Source organism: Pipistrellus hanaki, assembly GCF_964339955.1.
Source record: "Pipistrellus hanaki genome assembly, chromosome: 20".
NCBI lineage: Eukaryota > Metazoa > Chordata > Mammalia > Chiroptera > Vespertilionidae > Pipistrellus > Pipistrellus hanaki.
This window is the reverse complement of record NC_140522.1, coordinates 3,624,443-3,640,465: the sequence shown is the minus strand read 5'-3', so window position 1 is coordinate 3,640,465 and position 16,023 is coordinate 3,624,443. Positions and strand designations below refer to the sequence as shown.

General features: G+C 46.7%; 1 protein-coding gene across 1 annotated transcript in view; it reads right to left on the bottom strand.

Moving 5' to 3' along the window:
* RYR2 (ryanodine receptor 2) overlaps nt 1-16,023 on the bottom strand; it is a 167,256-nt gene that overhangs the window by 33,360 nt on the left and 117,873 nt on the right. Inside the window, exons 68-78 of the mRNA XM_084868643.1 lie at nt 15,564-15,884; nt 13,680-13,920; nt 13,235-13,322; nt 12,588-12,680; nt 10,793-10,963; nt 9,032-9,091; nt 7,931-8,065; nt 4,220-4,332; nt 2,729-2,825; nt 2,088-2,191; nt 989-1,040 (exon numbers count right to left, since the gene is read on the bottom strand). Coding sequence (XP_084724769.1) covers nt 989-1,040; nt 2,088-2,191; nt 2,729-2,825; nt 4,220-4,332; nt 7,931-8,065; nt 9,032-9,091; nt 10,793-10,963; nt 12,588-12,680; nt 13,235-13,322; nt 13,680-13,920; nt 15,564-15,884 — 1,475 coding nt within the window. The remainder of the gene's footprint in view (nt 1-988; nt 1,041-2,087; nt 2,192-2,728; nt 2,826-4,219; nt 4,333-7,930; nt 8,066-9,031; nt 9,092-10,792; nt 10,964-12,587; nt 12,681-13,234; nt 13,323-13,679; nt 13,921-15,563; nt 15,885-16,023) is intronic.

The window sequence follows — 16,023 nt, the reverse complement described above, 5'->3', positions numbered from 1 at the left end:
ATGAACAATGTCATACATTTCATGGAGACGATTATGAGGTAAATACCATACTACACATACTGCTTATTCATGTGTTTGCCTGAATAAGCAAACGTGGTTAAACTTAAGTCACAAATCAGAAAAATACTTTTGATTTCATGGTTCACAGTCCGCTGAGTTTAGAACTGAAGCTGGAGGGGAGGGAAGGTACAAACGTAGTCCTTTGGTCCCTCAATGACAGCTTCTAAAAGGTCTGTCCCATTCATTCATTCATTCAGTCAGTCAGTCATTCATTCAACCATGTGCAGAAGCCAACAGATAGGAATTTTACAGCTTAAAAGCATGTCATTATAACTCATGACTGTGCTCCCTAACCTGCTCCTCCAGCACTGAACTCCCAGGCTTCTTGCCATCGTTTTAAAGGTGTGAATGCTGTCTTCCCCTCTGACAGTAAACTCCAAAAAGGCAGGCTATGTGCTTTCGTCCTCATTCACCACGTTATCTCCAGTCCCTGGGTGCCCAGGGAATGGGTGTTGAATGAATGGATGCTTGAAAGCTAGCGAGCTCCCCATAAATCAATGTTAAAGGGGGAAACAGCCGAAACCGGTGTGGCTCAGTGGATAGAACGTGGGGGACTGAAAGGCCCCAGGTTCGATTCCGGTCAAGGGCATGTACCTTGGTTGCGGGCACATCCCCAGTGGGGGGTGTGCAGGAGGCAGCTGATCTATGATTTCTCTCTCATCGATGTTTCTAACTCTCTATCCCTCTTTCTTCCTCTCTGTAAAAGATCAATAAAATATATTTAAAAAATAAAAATAAAAATAAAGGGGAAACAATGATACCGGTCAAGAAAGACAGGACAGAGATTCATGGAACAAGTGCAAAGTTGAGATGAATGCTCCTTCGGTTTCTAAGGGTTAATAGCATTTTGTTTTAATCCCCTGTCAGATAAAAACCATTTCCCTTTATCAAAATGACACTTTAAAAATCAAGAGTGGTGTTCATTTACCTTTGCCATAATATCTGCATATGCCATGTATAAAAAATCTTCCTCCAGTTTGCTATGAAAAACAAGAAAAAAACACCAACCATTGTTTTTAAAGCTAGTCATATGCAAAATTACCATCAAATAATATTTTTTATAGTATTTTTCAACAAGTATACCTTTATAAAATAAAATAAACACTTAGGCAAAGAAATCATTTGAAAATATCACAGCATATCATCATAATACTACTTAAAAATTAAGAAGAGTTTAAATATGTTTATCACCCTCTTTTTAAGGAATATGGAAACCATTAACTGATGAAGGTTTCCATAAAAAAAAAAATCTCATGTTTACAAAATTATTTAAAAGCTTTGAACTTCAGCCATCGGAAAAATTCACTATGAAAAATACCTCAGGACCCGCCAAGGCCAGACAGAGAGCTGCTCTAAGCTTAGGGATGAGATGACCTTGAACTAGAAGGAGGGAGAAGTCATGAGAGGAGGACGGCAGTGGGAGGAGGAAGAGATGTATGTTATTCCAACCTCAGGACCGCTCAGGACTCTGGAGATGTCTCGCCAGGAGCCCGTCTATGCAGGGCACATTTTGATGCTCAGGTCTCTGAGCGCATTTCTTATTTAACGCCACAGAGGTCTGTCTTGTGTGGCTTTGGCCAATTTTAGCCAAGAAAAGTTGAGGGTGCCCTTAAAACACACGCGAAGAAAAATCCCTTTGAGATGCCAGCACACCCTCAAGGTTCCCGAGCAATGGAACTACAATCGCCTCGGAACAGTTCGTCACTATTGGTCTCCATACGGTTTGGGTACTAACATTTGCTTTAAGCTCTTATTATTATTTATAAAGGCTGCTTGTGATAAAGAGAAAAAAATCATTTTGTAAGAGGATTCAGCATCAATGAAATCAGCTAATGACCAAGTTGTTGAGAAAAACTAGAGTCGAAATTAAAGCTTGAAAACTGACAGCTGTGTGCCAGCCCAGCCCTAACTTTGCACGGGTCTCTCCCCACCAGCCCGGGTGAGACGGGGTGTGAAGACAGGAAGAGACTCTGGCCGCGGCTCTTCCTTCATCCTGTCCTGCCTCCCACGAACCCGGGCAGCCATACCATTTCTCCGTTAAGGCCGTTCGGCTGAACAGAAGGATCAGCTGATGCAGAGGATCAACCCTCTTAGTGCCTTCGTCTTCCTCCGGAGGTTCTGCTCCAGGTTTCTACAAAAGCAAATGTATGAATTCACATGGCAATGCGGCGCTCAGTCAAAGCCAGGGGCAGTGTGAGGGTTGGAACATCGAGTACAAGGAAAGCCTTCTCCGCTGTGGCAGTGTGAATGTGTGAGTGTGTCCATGAGTGTGAGTGTGCATGAGTGTGGAGGGGTGTGTGCACAAAAGTATGTGAGCATGTGGGTGAGCATGTGTGCCTAAGTGTATATGTGAGTGTGCATGACTGTGTAAGCTGTATACATGTGAGTGTGTGAATACGTGTATGTCAGTTATTTTTTTTTACAAAATGCTCTCTCTCAAAGCTAAGTTAATAAGAAACTTGCATAATGGACCTTAAACTCTGAATTCTCCCCTGAACACTGAGTGCATTAACAACTGAGAATAAAGTCTCCTAAGACCTATACTTTGCAGCGAGACTTCCGCTCCAATGTGTGTGTGCATGAGTGTGTGTGCATGAGTGTGTGTGCTTGAGTGTGCTTACACATGGGGCCCAGAGCGCTTTCATTGCACACGCCCATAGAGACATACCGCTAAGTCTTCTATCAGTTTATCCTCAAAGTAATGCTCTTCCGTCTCAATCCAGGACTTCTCGTACCCCTGAAGAAAGAGATTGACGGCCCGATGCCTGAAAGAGAAGCACAATTTCAAACGCGGTGCTGGAGATGCCAGCTCGGGATCTGCTGCCATGAGCCTGGCAGGAGGCAGGAATCGGGGGCGTCAGGAGGGGCCGTAGGGAGGGGGCGACAGTTCAGAGAAAACGGGAGAGACACAGAGACGGGCCACACGGAGGAACCAGAGAGGGACATTCACTGGACTCAGCATTGACCCCGGGGTTGGGTCAGATAATTCAGGGGCAGCGCCTGGCTGTATACGCAGTGTGACAAGATGGCAAAGCGAAGGTCTCGGTGATAAGGAAGGTGTGGTGTCCCTTATAGCATTAACTCATTCATTCACCCACTCACTTGCTGACCACCAGCATTCTAGCTGCTGAGGGTATAAAATTGGACCAAAGTCTAAAAAATCCAAATTTGAGTCAGAGAGACGAGCAGCCAGCACGGAAGGGGGTGCTCCAGGCAGCGATGACCATAGCGCCCCAAAACAAGGAGGACAAGCTCAGCCTGCACAATGAGGGGCGTGGTGGGATGTGGCTGTGGGGTCCTGTTTTCCTGTCACCGTGGGATGTGGATGATGCCCTTGCACCAACTTCAGAGAGGGAAAGAGCCGTGTCTTAGGGTAAGAGGCTGTGGAGGAACCCTGGGCACCGAGGGACTGGATGGCCACGTCCCTTTTCTGCTAACAAGAGTGCCTGCCCGTCTCTAAGAGAAGGATGAGCAGTCAGATGGGTCCCCTTCACTCCCGTGAGTACGCTCCCTGTCAGCTCTTTCCCCCAAAGAATCATAATCCCCGTGACTAGGTCAGTTCTAAACTCTGTGTCTCTCAGCCCCTCCGACAACCTGAACAAGCCTATGAGGCAGATCCCATGGTTCAGAGAGAAATCTACAACGAAGTCGGTAAGAAACCTGGCCGCCATCTTAGCCTCACATTAGGTCAAGACCGTCTCTACCCTCCTCACTGCCTCGGTACGGAGGTCATTTAATACATGCATTGCAGACCTCAGTCTTCTGAGAGTACCCAACCAAGAAAGTCAAGGTCAATGATTAGACACAAGAGCCAATACATCTCTTGTATTCGTCTCTTGCACTATCGTACTCATATTAAGGTGGATGGTAGACCTCATCCCTTATTAGGGAGAATTAATTTTATTCTGTTATAAACGTGAGTCTCAGCTGAGTGGCTTAGTTGGTTAGAGTGTTGTCCCATACACCAAAATGGATGCAGGTTCCATTCCCAGTCAGGGCACATACCTGGGAAATGGACTTGACCCCTAGTTGGGGCGCCTACAGGAGGTGATAGATGTTTCTCTCACACATCAATGTTTCTCTCACCGTCTCTCTCAAATAAAAAGGCATATCCTTGGTGAGGATTAAGAAACAGCAGCCGCCATGGGAGAGCTCTGACCTGGGCAGGTTGTAGAGAGGGGCCATGCGGAAGCAGGCCACCACCGCCCGTTTCCGTTGCTTGGACAGCAGCTTGTGCCACACGGCCTTCTTGGATCTCTGAGGATGCTCCACCTGTAGGAAGACAGACAGCCGTGAGCCCGCGCGAGCCTCAAGCTTGGAGGGACAACCATGCCTTTTAGCGAAAACCTTCTGCAATTTAAATTCCAAAAATACTTTACATGTATGAAAAAGCCCACATCCTACATTTGAAATAGTTTGAAATGTTACGTGTTTTTTTTTATCAGCAAAAATAAAATATTTTCCCAATAGTGTGTACTTTAGAAGCTATGTCATCTCTAGAATCAAAGAAATAGAAAACCATTCTCTAAGCTATCAGTTTGCATCCTTTCAGAATTTGGTTGTGATTCTAAAACATATTTTCTGGCGACACAAAAATTAACCCACGTTTACTCATGGATCCATTTTCACTGATTCACCATAAGCAGTACAGCAGTGAGCACAGAGGCAGTCGAGGGGAATTCTAATGAAAAGCCTATTGTCCATCAACGTAAACGGGATGGAAAGGAGATGACCCGGCTTCAGGAACACATTACTAGGAGTAACCGAGAAGGTTTAATTCTGCAAAAATGTTAAATTATATATTTTGTTAGCTAGGGACAAATGAGAATTTGAAAGCTGTAGTAAATGATGCAAGTGAGTTATTTATTGAGCTAACGGTGTTTGGAACTCTGAGAGAGAAAAGGAGATTAATCGTAAGTATTAGAAAAGTCCCAATATGTAGTTCTAAATTAATCAGAAATCTCTAGGCAAGTGAACACTGTACTTCCCATACTGTAACATCTCCAACACATACATGTAGAGGTCTGAAAGAAATAAAAATGCTATGTTAGCTAGAAGAAGAAATGAAGCTAGGTTTACTATCCCTTGCCACACACGGTCAAAAGATGAATGTGCTAATGCTTGGAGGAAATGGTAAGGGTGTATGGGCGACAGTGGTTTAGAAAGTTAACAAGGCAGCTTCTGTAATTGAGCTTGTTTCTGGGACTCTCCTGCCTCTAGAGCAGTGGTTCTCGACCTTTTTAATGCCGTGGCCCTTTAATACAGTTCCTCATGTTATAGTGACCCTAACCATAACATTATTTTTGTTGCTATACAGCAGCGGGTAGTAGGCTCTACAGCAGCGGTTCTCAACCTGTGGGTCGAGACCACAGGTTGAGAACCACTAGCAGGGTTGCCTAAGACCATTGAAAAACACAGACACATTAAGATTCATCCTAACAGTAGCAACATTATAGTTATGAAGTAGCAACGAAAATAATTTTATGGTTGGGGGTGACCACAACATGAGGAGCTGTATTAAAGGGCCGAGGCATTAGGAAGGTTGAGAATCACTGCTCTAGAGGATCAATGAAACCTGACAATGATCCACTTCCATTTTCTTCTCAGGGACCTTGGGAAGGGAGACAAAACACTGCTGAGGTCTAACCCTGCGGTGAAAACAGAATCCAGGGCAAGGTTATTCAACTAGACCCAACACATTTCCATGTCAAATTCCATTCTGAGATCCAAGAGGAGCTTCTGATGAGGCCATGGCGAGGGGTGACAGCTAACAAATGTGACGAAAGGCCCAGGCGCTGGGGCCATTGAACGTGGCAGGAGAGGCCTCCACGCTCAGCAAGCTTCCCATTCGGCACAGCATTTCTTACTTGACCTTAAAGAGCGAGTTTTCCCATAAATCCAGGGATTACATATTGATAGGATCTGCGACCCAAAGACAGAACCACACCTGCCCCTGCTGATGAGCTGGCTGGAGTCTGAGCATTAGGAAATTCGGGGAGACAGCTCCCCCTCACGAGGGAAATTATGAGACGTACAACAGAAAGCACACATTCGCAAAGGTCACAGGTACTGAGATAAATTTAAAAAGTACTTCCTGAGCACTCACCGTTCTTGCACTGAGTTCACAACTCAGTCACAAGTCAACATTAGAATGTAGGGATCAGCCCTAATCGGTTTGGCTCAGTGGATAGAGCGTCGGCCTGCAGACTCAAGGGTCCCAGGTTCGATTCCCATCAAGGGCATGTACCATGTCTGCAGGCATATCCCCAGTAGGGGGTGTGTGCAGGAGGCAGCTGATTGATTTTCTCTCTCATCGATGGTTCTAGCTCTCTATCCCTCTCCCTTCCTCTCTGTAAAAAACTAATAAAATATATTTAAAAAAGAATGCAGGGATCAAAGGCATGAACTTTCCACTCAGGTTCCTTCCACGTTTTCTTTCCACGATTTCTTTTTACTCCTATCCATAATGTCTGATTAACCCTTGACCGTAACTAAAATCTGACTCCCTTACCTTTTCCTAGATAACTGCTCTTCTCACTTAAATATTCATATAGGGATCACCCATCAGATTAAGCCTGGAACCTTCTATTCCCTCTTCAGCACATTGTGTACCCTAGCACAGCTCCTCATCACACATTTATCTCTGAGGTGTCCACATCTGCTAGCAGAGCTGAGCAACTGGAGTGGAGGGACCGTGTTCAGTCCGGTGCCTGCTGAATGCAAAGCTGACGTGAGGCAGTGCCCTACAATGGGTGGAGCCCTAACTCTAACGTTAGTGCGGCCCTTTCCCGGATATGGGGCTGTTCTCCAGAAATGGGGGTGGTGCCCTGGAATGAGGTGGTGTGCCCTCAAGAAATGTTCACGGAATGAATGGCTGCTCAGTGGAATCAATCTTCCTGCTTCACAAATGCCATTGTTCATTATGATTGGATATATTTATGGAAATATATGAATATAAGGCAACAACAGATTTCAATAAGCTTCATTTATTGTATCTAAAATTCATTCATGTACAGATAGGTACATGAAGACTAGGAAGAATTAAAAACTTATGGCAGTGCAATGATGCCAGAAATGGTCCTCCAGCAGCCGTTTAATTAGCATTTAACGATCTACTTAAATATAGGCATAGTTCTGGAAATACAACTCTGACTTTATATGGCTCTTCAGACATCATTACCCAAGTCTTGTCATCTGCTGATGGATGACAATTTGTATTTATCTAGTTTCATGGAAATATTATGGAAATAGGGACATGTTAAATTTCCTATATTACGTTCTATCACATTACATTACGTTGCTCATATTATGGTGTCCCAGAATGTAAAAGCACGTCGGTAGCCATATGATGTGAGTACCTAGCTTCATCTCATCGCAGCGATGAGGCCTAAGGCAGTGGTGTTACATAACTGGCAGGTCAGGGACAGGAGAGCATCAGATAACATACAGCAGGAATAAAAGAAGAATGTTCATTAATGTGATACGAGTATGTTCTGCAGAACATTTAGATGACAAAACTCCTTGGGGGGCAGGGCATTTTACTAATGTATGTGCCCGTCAGCAGGCGCGGTCATGAGGCCCAATGGCTGATGCCACTCGCTGTGGTTCTCTCTGTGTTACTTTGGAACTACTTTGAGTAAAGTAATTAAATAAAGGTGTTAATCTCCCAGAATTCGTTGTCTAAATATAGCTACAGAAATTATAAGCTTGGAACTTGTGCACATGACATGCTAAGGACTCCTGAGTCCCATGTTCTTCACGATGAGTGTGCTGAGCAGAGGACTGTGTGGCCGTGGCGAACAGCCTGACACACATCCTCTTTACCATTGACGCGGTGGGCAAACCAGAGCGAACCAGCACCCCGTCTGACCTGCTCCAGGTGGAAGAGCACGCTTGCTATGTCCAGGACTCTCTCCACCGTCTTCTCGGGATCGGCGCTGTCCTCGGGCCTGTTCGGCAGGTCTTTGTAAAGAGCCATCTGCCATCTAATAGCAGGATCCTCCAACTGCGGGACAGAGAGGACAGCTCAGGAAACATCAGGTGACCGTGTCAACAGGGGGGACGCGCTGCTGAAGGGGGGTCTGCAGTCACACACTGAGCACAGCACAGTGTCCGAACACACGCAAAGACCAGGACCCGGGGGACCTGCACTCAGAAATCTACTCTCTCATGAGAAGACAAACATGAAACATGTGTGTGCAGCTGGGATGAGGGCTACTGCAAAGACGCATAAGGCGCCAGGAGGCTTAACCTAGCCTGCTGGTGGTTCGAAAGATTTCCCTGAACAAGTGACGTTACTGATGATCGGCTTTAAAAATACATTTGTTATTTTGGGGGTCTTTAATACCAAAGGATCTAAAGTAGGATAATGACTGGTTAAAATAATATACACTGAGTAGCCAGATTATTATGATGTCTGAATGCAGTGCATAACCTATATAAGAAAAGGCTAATATGCAAATTGTCCCCTCGACCAGCAGGCAGGCTGGCCAATCACCCATGTCCCCTCCCCCTGGTCAGGCTGACCGGACCCCACCCATGCACAAATTCATGCACCGGCCTCTAATATATATACTGAGTGGCCAGATTAATTTTCATTCAGAGATCATAATAATCTGGCCAATGTATTTTCACTATCTTAACACATTGCAGTGGATCACAAGAATTCTAGCTTCCTATTACACAGTGTTTTATAAAGTATCAGACTTTTAAAAGATATTAGGTTGTAAGAACAGGTAATAAATAACTTCAAAATGCAATGGGCATTTAATTTTAAAGCGTGCCTTTAACATTTATGTAAAAAAATTTCTGTACTCAATAGAAACTTATCTGGCCACTGGGTAAAGCTAGCAGTACAACTGCTGGTCCACAATGCGTTAATTGCTAACGTAACATTACTCCGAGTACTATTCTACAGAGAGAACAACCAGTGTATAGATATTAAATGTGCTTTAGCACACATCTGGCTTACCTTGCCTTGTAAATGAATATTACTGCGGATTATATCTCGGACTTCATCCTCGGTGTCTTTCTGTCAAGAAATAAGTGTTACCTAGGAGTCTTGGGAAGCGTCACCTGCTGGGAGTAGATGGAAATCACCACACCTCTCTGAAAGCAGAGTGTGGCCGAAACCGGTTTGGCTCAATGGATAGAGCGTCGGCTTGGGGACTGAAGGGTCCCGGGTTCGATTCCGGTCAAGGGCATGTACCTTGGTTGTGGGCATATCCCCAGTAGGGGGTGTGCAAGAGGCAGCTGATCGATGACTCTCTCTCATCGATGTTTCTAACTATCTCTCTCCCTTCCTTTCTGTACAAAATCAATAAAAAATATATATATTTGAAAGCAGAGTGTGACTGCACAGTATTTTTACAGGCTTTGGCTGCGTGTCACAGATCTGGGGCCCTGTTGGCTCTTTAGTCGCTGCTGCTGCGAATAGAGACCACAGCCGCGTGACCTCCACAATAAGGGCATCGGGACGCGATGAGCTTGGTTTCCAGTTCACAGCAAGAAGGGAGGAGTCATGCTCCCTGGGGTCACACAGACCCGAGTCTCCCCCTGCCATGTGCACAGAGTAACCGAGCACCTGTGACGCATGCGCCATGCAGGGCTGCAGCCCACCCGCCGGGTCACTCATCAGACCAGAGCCACTCGCCAGCCCCGCTCATTTGCTAACTCCAGCCCCGCGCAGGGAGCGTCAGGGTCGCCCGGGCAGGAGCGAGGCCTCCAATTTGCACAAAGAGAGAGCAGTGAGCCCGTGTAGACTTTTGAAAAAACGGCATCCTCATTAGCGTAGCCAGGAAGATGGAAAACGGGCCATAAAGAAATCTTGGGAAGTAAATCTCAATGCTTGCAAAGAGCTGCTGGTTTAAAAGTCAACCCCGCACATCACTATGGCTGCTCCTGGCACTGAAAAATCGCCCTTCATCAAAAATCTTATAGAGGAGTTCAGATGAAGTCCATTTCTTTTTACTACCTGTGACATGTTTGTATCTTTTCCATGAGGCTCTTGAATGTGCCCTGAAGGTCATTAACATAATTTAGAAATAAAAACAACCCTCCGGCCGAAACCGGTTTGGCTCAGTGGATAGAGTGTCGGCCTGCAAACTGGAAGGTCCCAAGTTCGATTCCGGTCAAGGGCATGTACATTGGTTGGGGGCACATCCCCAGTGGGGGTGTGCAAGAGGCAGCTGATAGAAGATTCTCTCTCATCGATGTTTTTAACTCTCTATCCCTCTCTCTTCCTCTCTTAAAAAAAATAAATATATATATTTTTTTTTTCAAAAAAAATACCCTCCCACCAAAATAAAATAATATTAATAATAATAATAATAATAATAATAATTAGACCGTCATTGAATCTGAGTTCTAGGGCCCATGCAGAAACTCTTACTAAAGCCTTCAATGCAGCCGAAACCGGTTTGGCTCAATGGATAGAGCGTCGGCTTGGGGACTGAAGGGTCCCGGGTTCGATTCCGGTCAAGGGCATGTACCTTGATTGTGGGCATATCCCCAGTAGGGGGTGTGCAAGAGGCAGCTGATGTATGACTCTCTCCCATCGATGTTTCTAACTCTCTATCTCTCTCCCTTCCTCTCTGTACGAAATCAATAAAATAAATTTAAAAATAAATAAAGCCCTCAATGCAGATGAGCAGTGGAGAGAGCGCTGGAGGAAGGCCTGCAAACCCCCGAGAGGCGGGGGTGGGACGCCGCAGCCCCACGAGAGGGCACTCACCAGACTCAGCCGGTTCTTGGCCAGAGCAATGAGCTCCTGGTCTCCGGGGGCACAGATGTTCAGCCCGATGGGTAGCAGCCGCCGCAGCGCGGCCACGATGAGGGAGGTCTGCACGGAGTAGCGGTCCCCTTTCCGCCTCATCTTCTTCCTCTCCTGGTCGGAAACAGCGGCCTGCGGACGGACGGGGGCTGGGGTCAGGCGCTGCTCCGCTCCGGCCCTGGCCCTACAGGGCCTCCACTTCCTCTTTCTCTGCTAGTCGCTATTTTTTAAAATCCTACTGAGAACATTTTTTCTTTCTTTTTTTCTTCTTATTTTAAGTCCTATTCTGGATTCCCAAGTCATTACAATTCACTGGTGTACATTTCTTTACAATTTTAGAAGGAAAAATGCACATTTTAATTCTAGAGAAGCTATAGGTATATGAAAACTCCATGGTAAATTTAGATATTGTATGTTTTATAATTTTCAATACATAAGAAGAAAGTTTAGGAATAAATGGTGTATTTTTGTCTTGACAGATGCCTGCTTTGCAATACACACACACACACACACACACACACACATACACACACACTGTATCCATAAAACTATCACAAAGTGCATTCCCTCTTTGTGGCCTGCAAAATTGTCCGCCCAGGGACCCCCATCCAGGAAAACAGGTGTGGTATATTGACCGGTGTCCCGTAAATATCTGAGATGCTCTCTGGGTGACCTGTCACACCTGAGGACAGCCGTGCCCCCTCAGGTCTCTCGTGCTTTTGCTGAAGGTTATGGTCAAGACATAGGGTCAGCTCAATGTCACAGTCTGATTTTCATGGGGAATGAGTGTTCCCTTTCCATTAAGAGGTATGTTCTAACGTCGACATTAAAATAACGGTCCCTTAGCCTCGTCTCTGTGCTGGTCAAATTTCTTGTAGCAATAAATCAAACATTGAGGATATTTTCACAGGAGACAAAGATAATAAATGGAGGGCCAGGTACTGTCCATGGTTTTAGGCATCCAGGGGAGTTTGGAATGTCCCTCCCAGAGTAGAAGGCTGTACATGAAAGTGACTAGTCATGTGAATACTATACTGACTGGCAATTTTGCTTGTGTGTGTGTTAGTGTCTATGTGTGTTTGTGTCTGTGTGTGTATTAAGTGTGACTTTTTACTCTGACCCTTTGACATCCTGCGCCTTGCCGACCCAACCGTCCTTCCAGGGCTAGTCAGTTCCTAGAGACAGAAAATTATTTGCCTGCAAGCACGTCTTTCATATATAAACCAGCCAATCCAGAGTCTAGATTCCCCAATCACCTCCTCAACCTGGGCCTAATCTATCTGCCTAATCCTCTGGGCCAGGGCCAGACAACCAGGGTCTGCCCCTCGGCCCCCGAGCCCTGGAATGATTCACGCTAGGTTCACGCCTGCTCACCCCTCTCACCTGCTCCTTCCTGCAGAAACCCACGCTTTCCCCTCATCCCTCTGCTCCTGACCGACCCTGGCTCCCCCACACCCCTCTCTCTGTGGTGCCCTGTGTTTCTAGGGAACTGGAATCACAATTTCTTCCTCCAACAGTCAGTTCTGTCTGCACGTCATACCATCCATGAGTACATCAGTCCTGGGTCCCCTCAACACTCCATGTGTTTGTGTGTGTACATGTGTTTGTGCGTGTGTGTGCGCATGTGCGTGTGTGCTCAGTAAACAACATGACCAAATCTATCCAAGTCCACTTACAAACCTTCAAAAAATAAAAAATAAATCAACCAGTGAAATCTGCATGGGGACACTCTCGCCGCAACACAGCACGGAAATACCTTTGACATCTTGGACTTGGTGTCGGAGATGAGGAAGGACATGTTGTTGATTTCGTTCTGGACCACGAAGTTCTGCTCCTCTCTTTTGAAATTCTGGGAAGGCACAAAGGCAATTCCAGTCACCATCACGTAAATAAGAAGTCCACGCGATCAGAAGTTCGTAGGAAGGTAAATGTTCATTTGATGTGTAAGACTCATCAAGAAGGGGAACACGTTTTGTTGAATACAATGAAGGTGCCTGCCCAGGGGCCCCAGTTCTGGGCACTGCCCATAACACAGAAGGTCGGGAATCTAAGCTTCGGAGGATTTAAGTAATGTGGACACACAGCTACCTTGGGTTGAATGACTCCTCAGACCTGGTTTAGCCGGGAAAGCAGGCACGTCTCCGGATAAACACAGGTCATGGCAACGGGATGGAGCTTTCCACCCAGTTAGACATTTCATCTGCTTTTTCAAGTTTCATAACTTTCCTTCATTCACTTGTGATTCAGGGTCATGGATTCCCTGGCAACGTGAAGTATTTGAGCATGCTCCCTCCTCACCAGTAGGTGAGGAGACAAGTCTGAGAAACACGAAGGGGCTGGAAAGTGTTGGAAAGCCCTTAGCATCCTGCAAACAGCAAGCCCCGCCCACGCGGCCCCACTCACGTGGGACTTGGACCAGAAGATGAACACCTCGGCCACCATGCGGAACAGGTCCTCGGCTTCCGGGCTGGGTTCTTTGAGCCACTTGGCCCTGGGTCACAAAATCAATGAAGTGGCAACTCAGTTACACCTTCAAATGTAAATCTGAAACCGAGTAACTTAGGGACGCTGGCTTCCCACAGAGCGCAAATAGCTAAGTGGTAACATTTGAGCAGCTGAGACCTCGGAACTGTCCAACTGCTGATTTTCACTGCAACCCTGGATCTGCCCCAGAATGCCCTTTCTGACTGCGATGGGAAACAAACAAACAAAACAATGTATCTAGAAACTTCTGATTAGGAACAAGCTCATGGCTAAGAGGTTAGTGAATGAAGCCATCTGCCCGGGACATGGGAACCCAGCAAGGCCAAGGTGCCATTAGAGAAATCAATGGCGTTGAACATTCCACCTGTTGTAGTCCACGAATCGGATGAGGAGCGGGTAGAAGGCATAGAGGTCCCTGGCCAGCGTGGTGAACTCGTCCAGGATGAGCAGCTCGGCCTCGGACATGTCGCCCCTGGCCTCGGCTTTCAGGTGGTCCTCCTCCGCCACCACCATGGCCGCCTTCTTCTTCAGCTTCTCCATGAGCGGCAGGAAGTGCGTTTTCAGGAGCTGCGGCTTCACTTTGTTTATAATCGGCTGGGAAAACACTGCGAAGACAGATGGCGGTGTTGTGCTCCATTCAGGTCAGGACCCCCAGGACAGACTGTCATTACAATAGCGGCTCCCGAGAGCCCTCCCAGCACATCTGTCCCGAGCCAGCCGGGGCCTCAGGGTCTAGTCCCACACTGACTAGGAATTGAATTTGATGTGCTTCCTTGTTTTTTTTTTGTTTTTAAAAAAGATTGATAGCTCATTTAGAATAAAAATTAAGATACTCACGTTGTAAATCAACTCTTTTCATACAAAAAAAAAAAAATTCCCCAAATCTAAAAGGTCCCCTTGCTCTAGAATAGCTGCACACTGTTCCATAGTGTATGAGCGAAGGTACCGCTCCCTCCCCCTATCGCGCCTGCCCCCCCCATCCTGTCCTGGGAAGAGGGAGATTACATATGACACTCATTGGTCACTTACTTAAGAATAGCTGTGGTTGTTAGCAACCATTCTAAAGGTGATTAGGACATTTTTTTAAAAAAAACAAACAAACATGTTTTATTGATTTTTTTACAGAGAGGAAGGGAGAGGGACAGAGAGTTAGAAACATCGATGAGAGAGAATCATCGATCAGCTGCCTCTTGCACACCCCCTACTGGGGATGTGCCTGCAACCAAGATATATGCTCTTGACTGGAATTGAACCCGGGACCTTTCAGTCTGAAGGCCAACGCTCTATCCACTGAGACACATCGGTTTCGGTGTGACTAGGACATTTTTAAAAGGGAATTTTTCCCCTAAAGGTAACACATATACATTGCAGAAATGTATGAGAGAGAAATATTAAAGTCAACTATAATAACTCTACCTAAATTGGTAAGCCATTCATGCATTTCTCTGGAGTTTTTATAAATAAGTAACTTCACAAATATATACTTGTAAGGATTTCTGAATTCAACTTTCAAGTCCTCTTCTTTTCATCCTCCTTGCTATTGTGGGCATTTCCAACTCATGAAACACTGCTGACACCTTTCTGTTAAGATGGCCCGTATTCTGCCGAAACCGGTTTGGCTCAGTGGATAGAGCGTCGGTCTGCGGATTGAAAGGTCCCGGGTTCGATTCCGGTCAAGGGCATGTACCTTGGTTGCGGGCACATCCCCAGTGGGGGGTGTGCAAGAGGCAGCTGATGGATGATTCTCTCTCATCGATGTTTCTAACTCTCTATCCCTTTCTCTTCCTCTCTGTAAAAAATCAATAAAAATCAATAAAAGGATGGCCTGTATTCTGCTATATGCTGTGCCCACCTAGGAAGCACACGCCACGTTCACATTGCTTCCACATGTTCCACATACCCAGGGCCAAAGGCACATGACTGCGGTGTGAACATGTGAGGCATCCCTGAGCCTCCTCCCCCGTCCTGGGGGACTGGCTGCTGAGGGGCTGACTCAAACCCCAGTCTCATCTCTGTCTGCGGTCATTAGCTTTTATTGCCGTGTTTACTCGCGGATCACAGAGCGGTTTTCAGGAGGAAAACGTTTCCTTCCTTAAAAACACATGGAAAGTCATGACAGCGATGATAATACCGTTTAAGCACCGGAGAAACGGTAATAAAGACGGAGAAACACAAAAAGTCTGGTTTCGGTACTCCACACCTGTCCGGAAGTGAAACCACCTGAAGGTCGCCCCTTTCCCGCCCTCACCTGCCAGCCTCTTCATCCAGGCGCCCTCGTCGATGCCCAGGTTGTTGTAGATGATCTTCAGGATGTTGCCCAGCAGGGTGTTCATGTGCTCCGAGTTCAGCGCCGTGCAGCACGGCCGGGCCCGCGCGGGGCTGCTCTCGGGGCCCCGCTCCCACCAGCGGGACATGTAGCTGCAGAGCATGGGCAGGATCACCTCCATCACGTGCGGCATCTGTGTGTAGCGGATCCCGGACTCGGCCAGCTCCACGATCTCCTCCATCAGCTTCTCCAGGGACGGGATACTGGGGCAGACGTCTTCCACGTTGGCTGGCAGATGGAGAGCTAGAGGAACACGCCCAGGAAGAGGGGGGTGGGCACTGAGGTCATGGACACAAAGAGCCACGCCCGGTGGGCTTCAAGGCTTCAGCATGCCCACACGCCTCCACGGGGCCCTTCTCCTTCCTCCTAGCAGCCGTGCCAA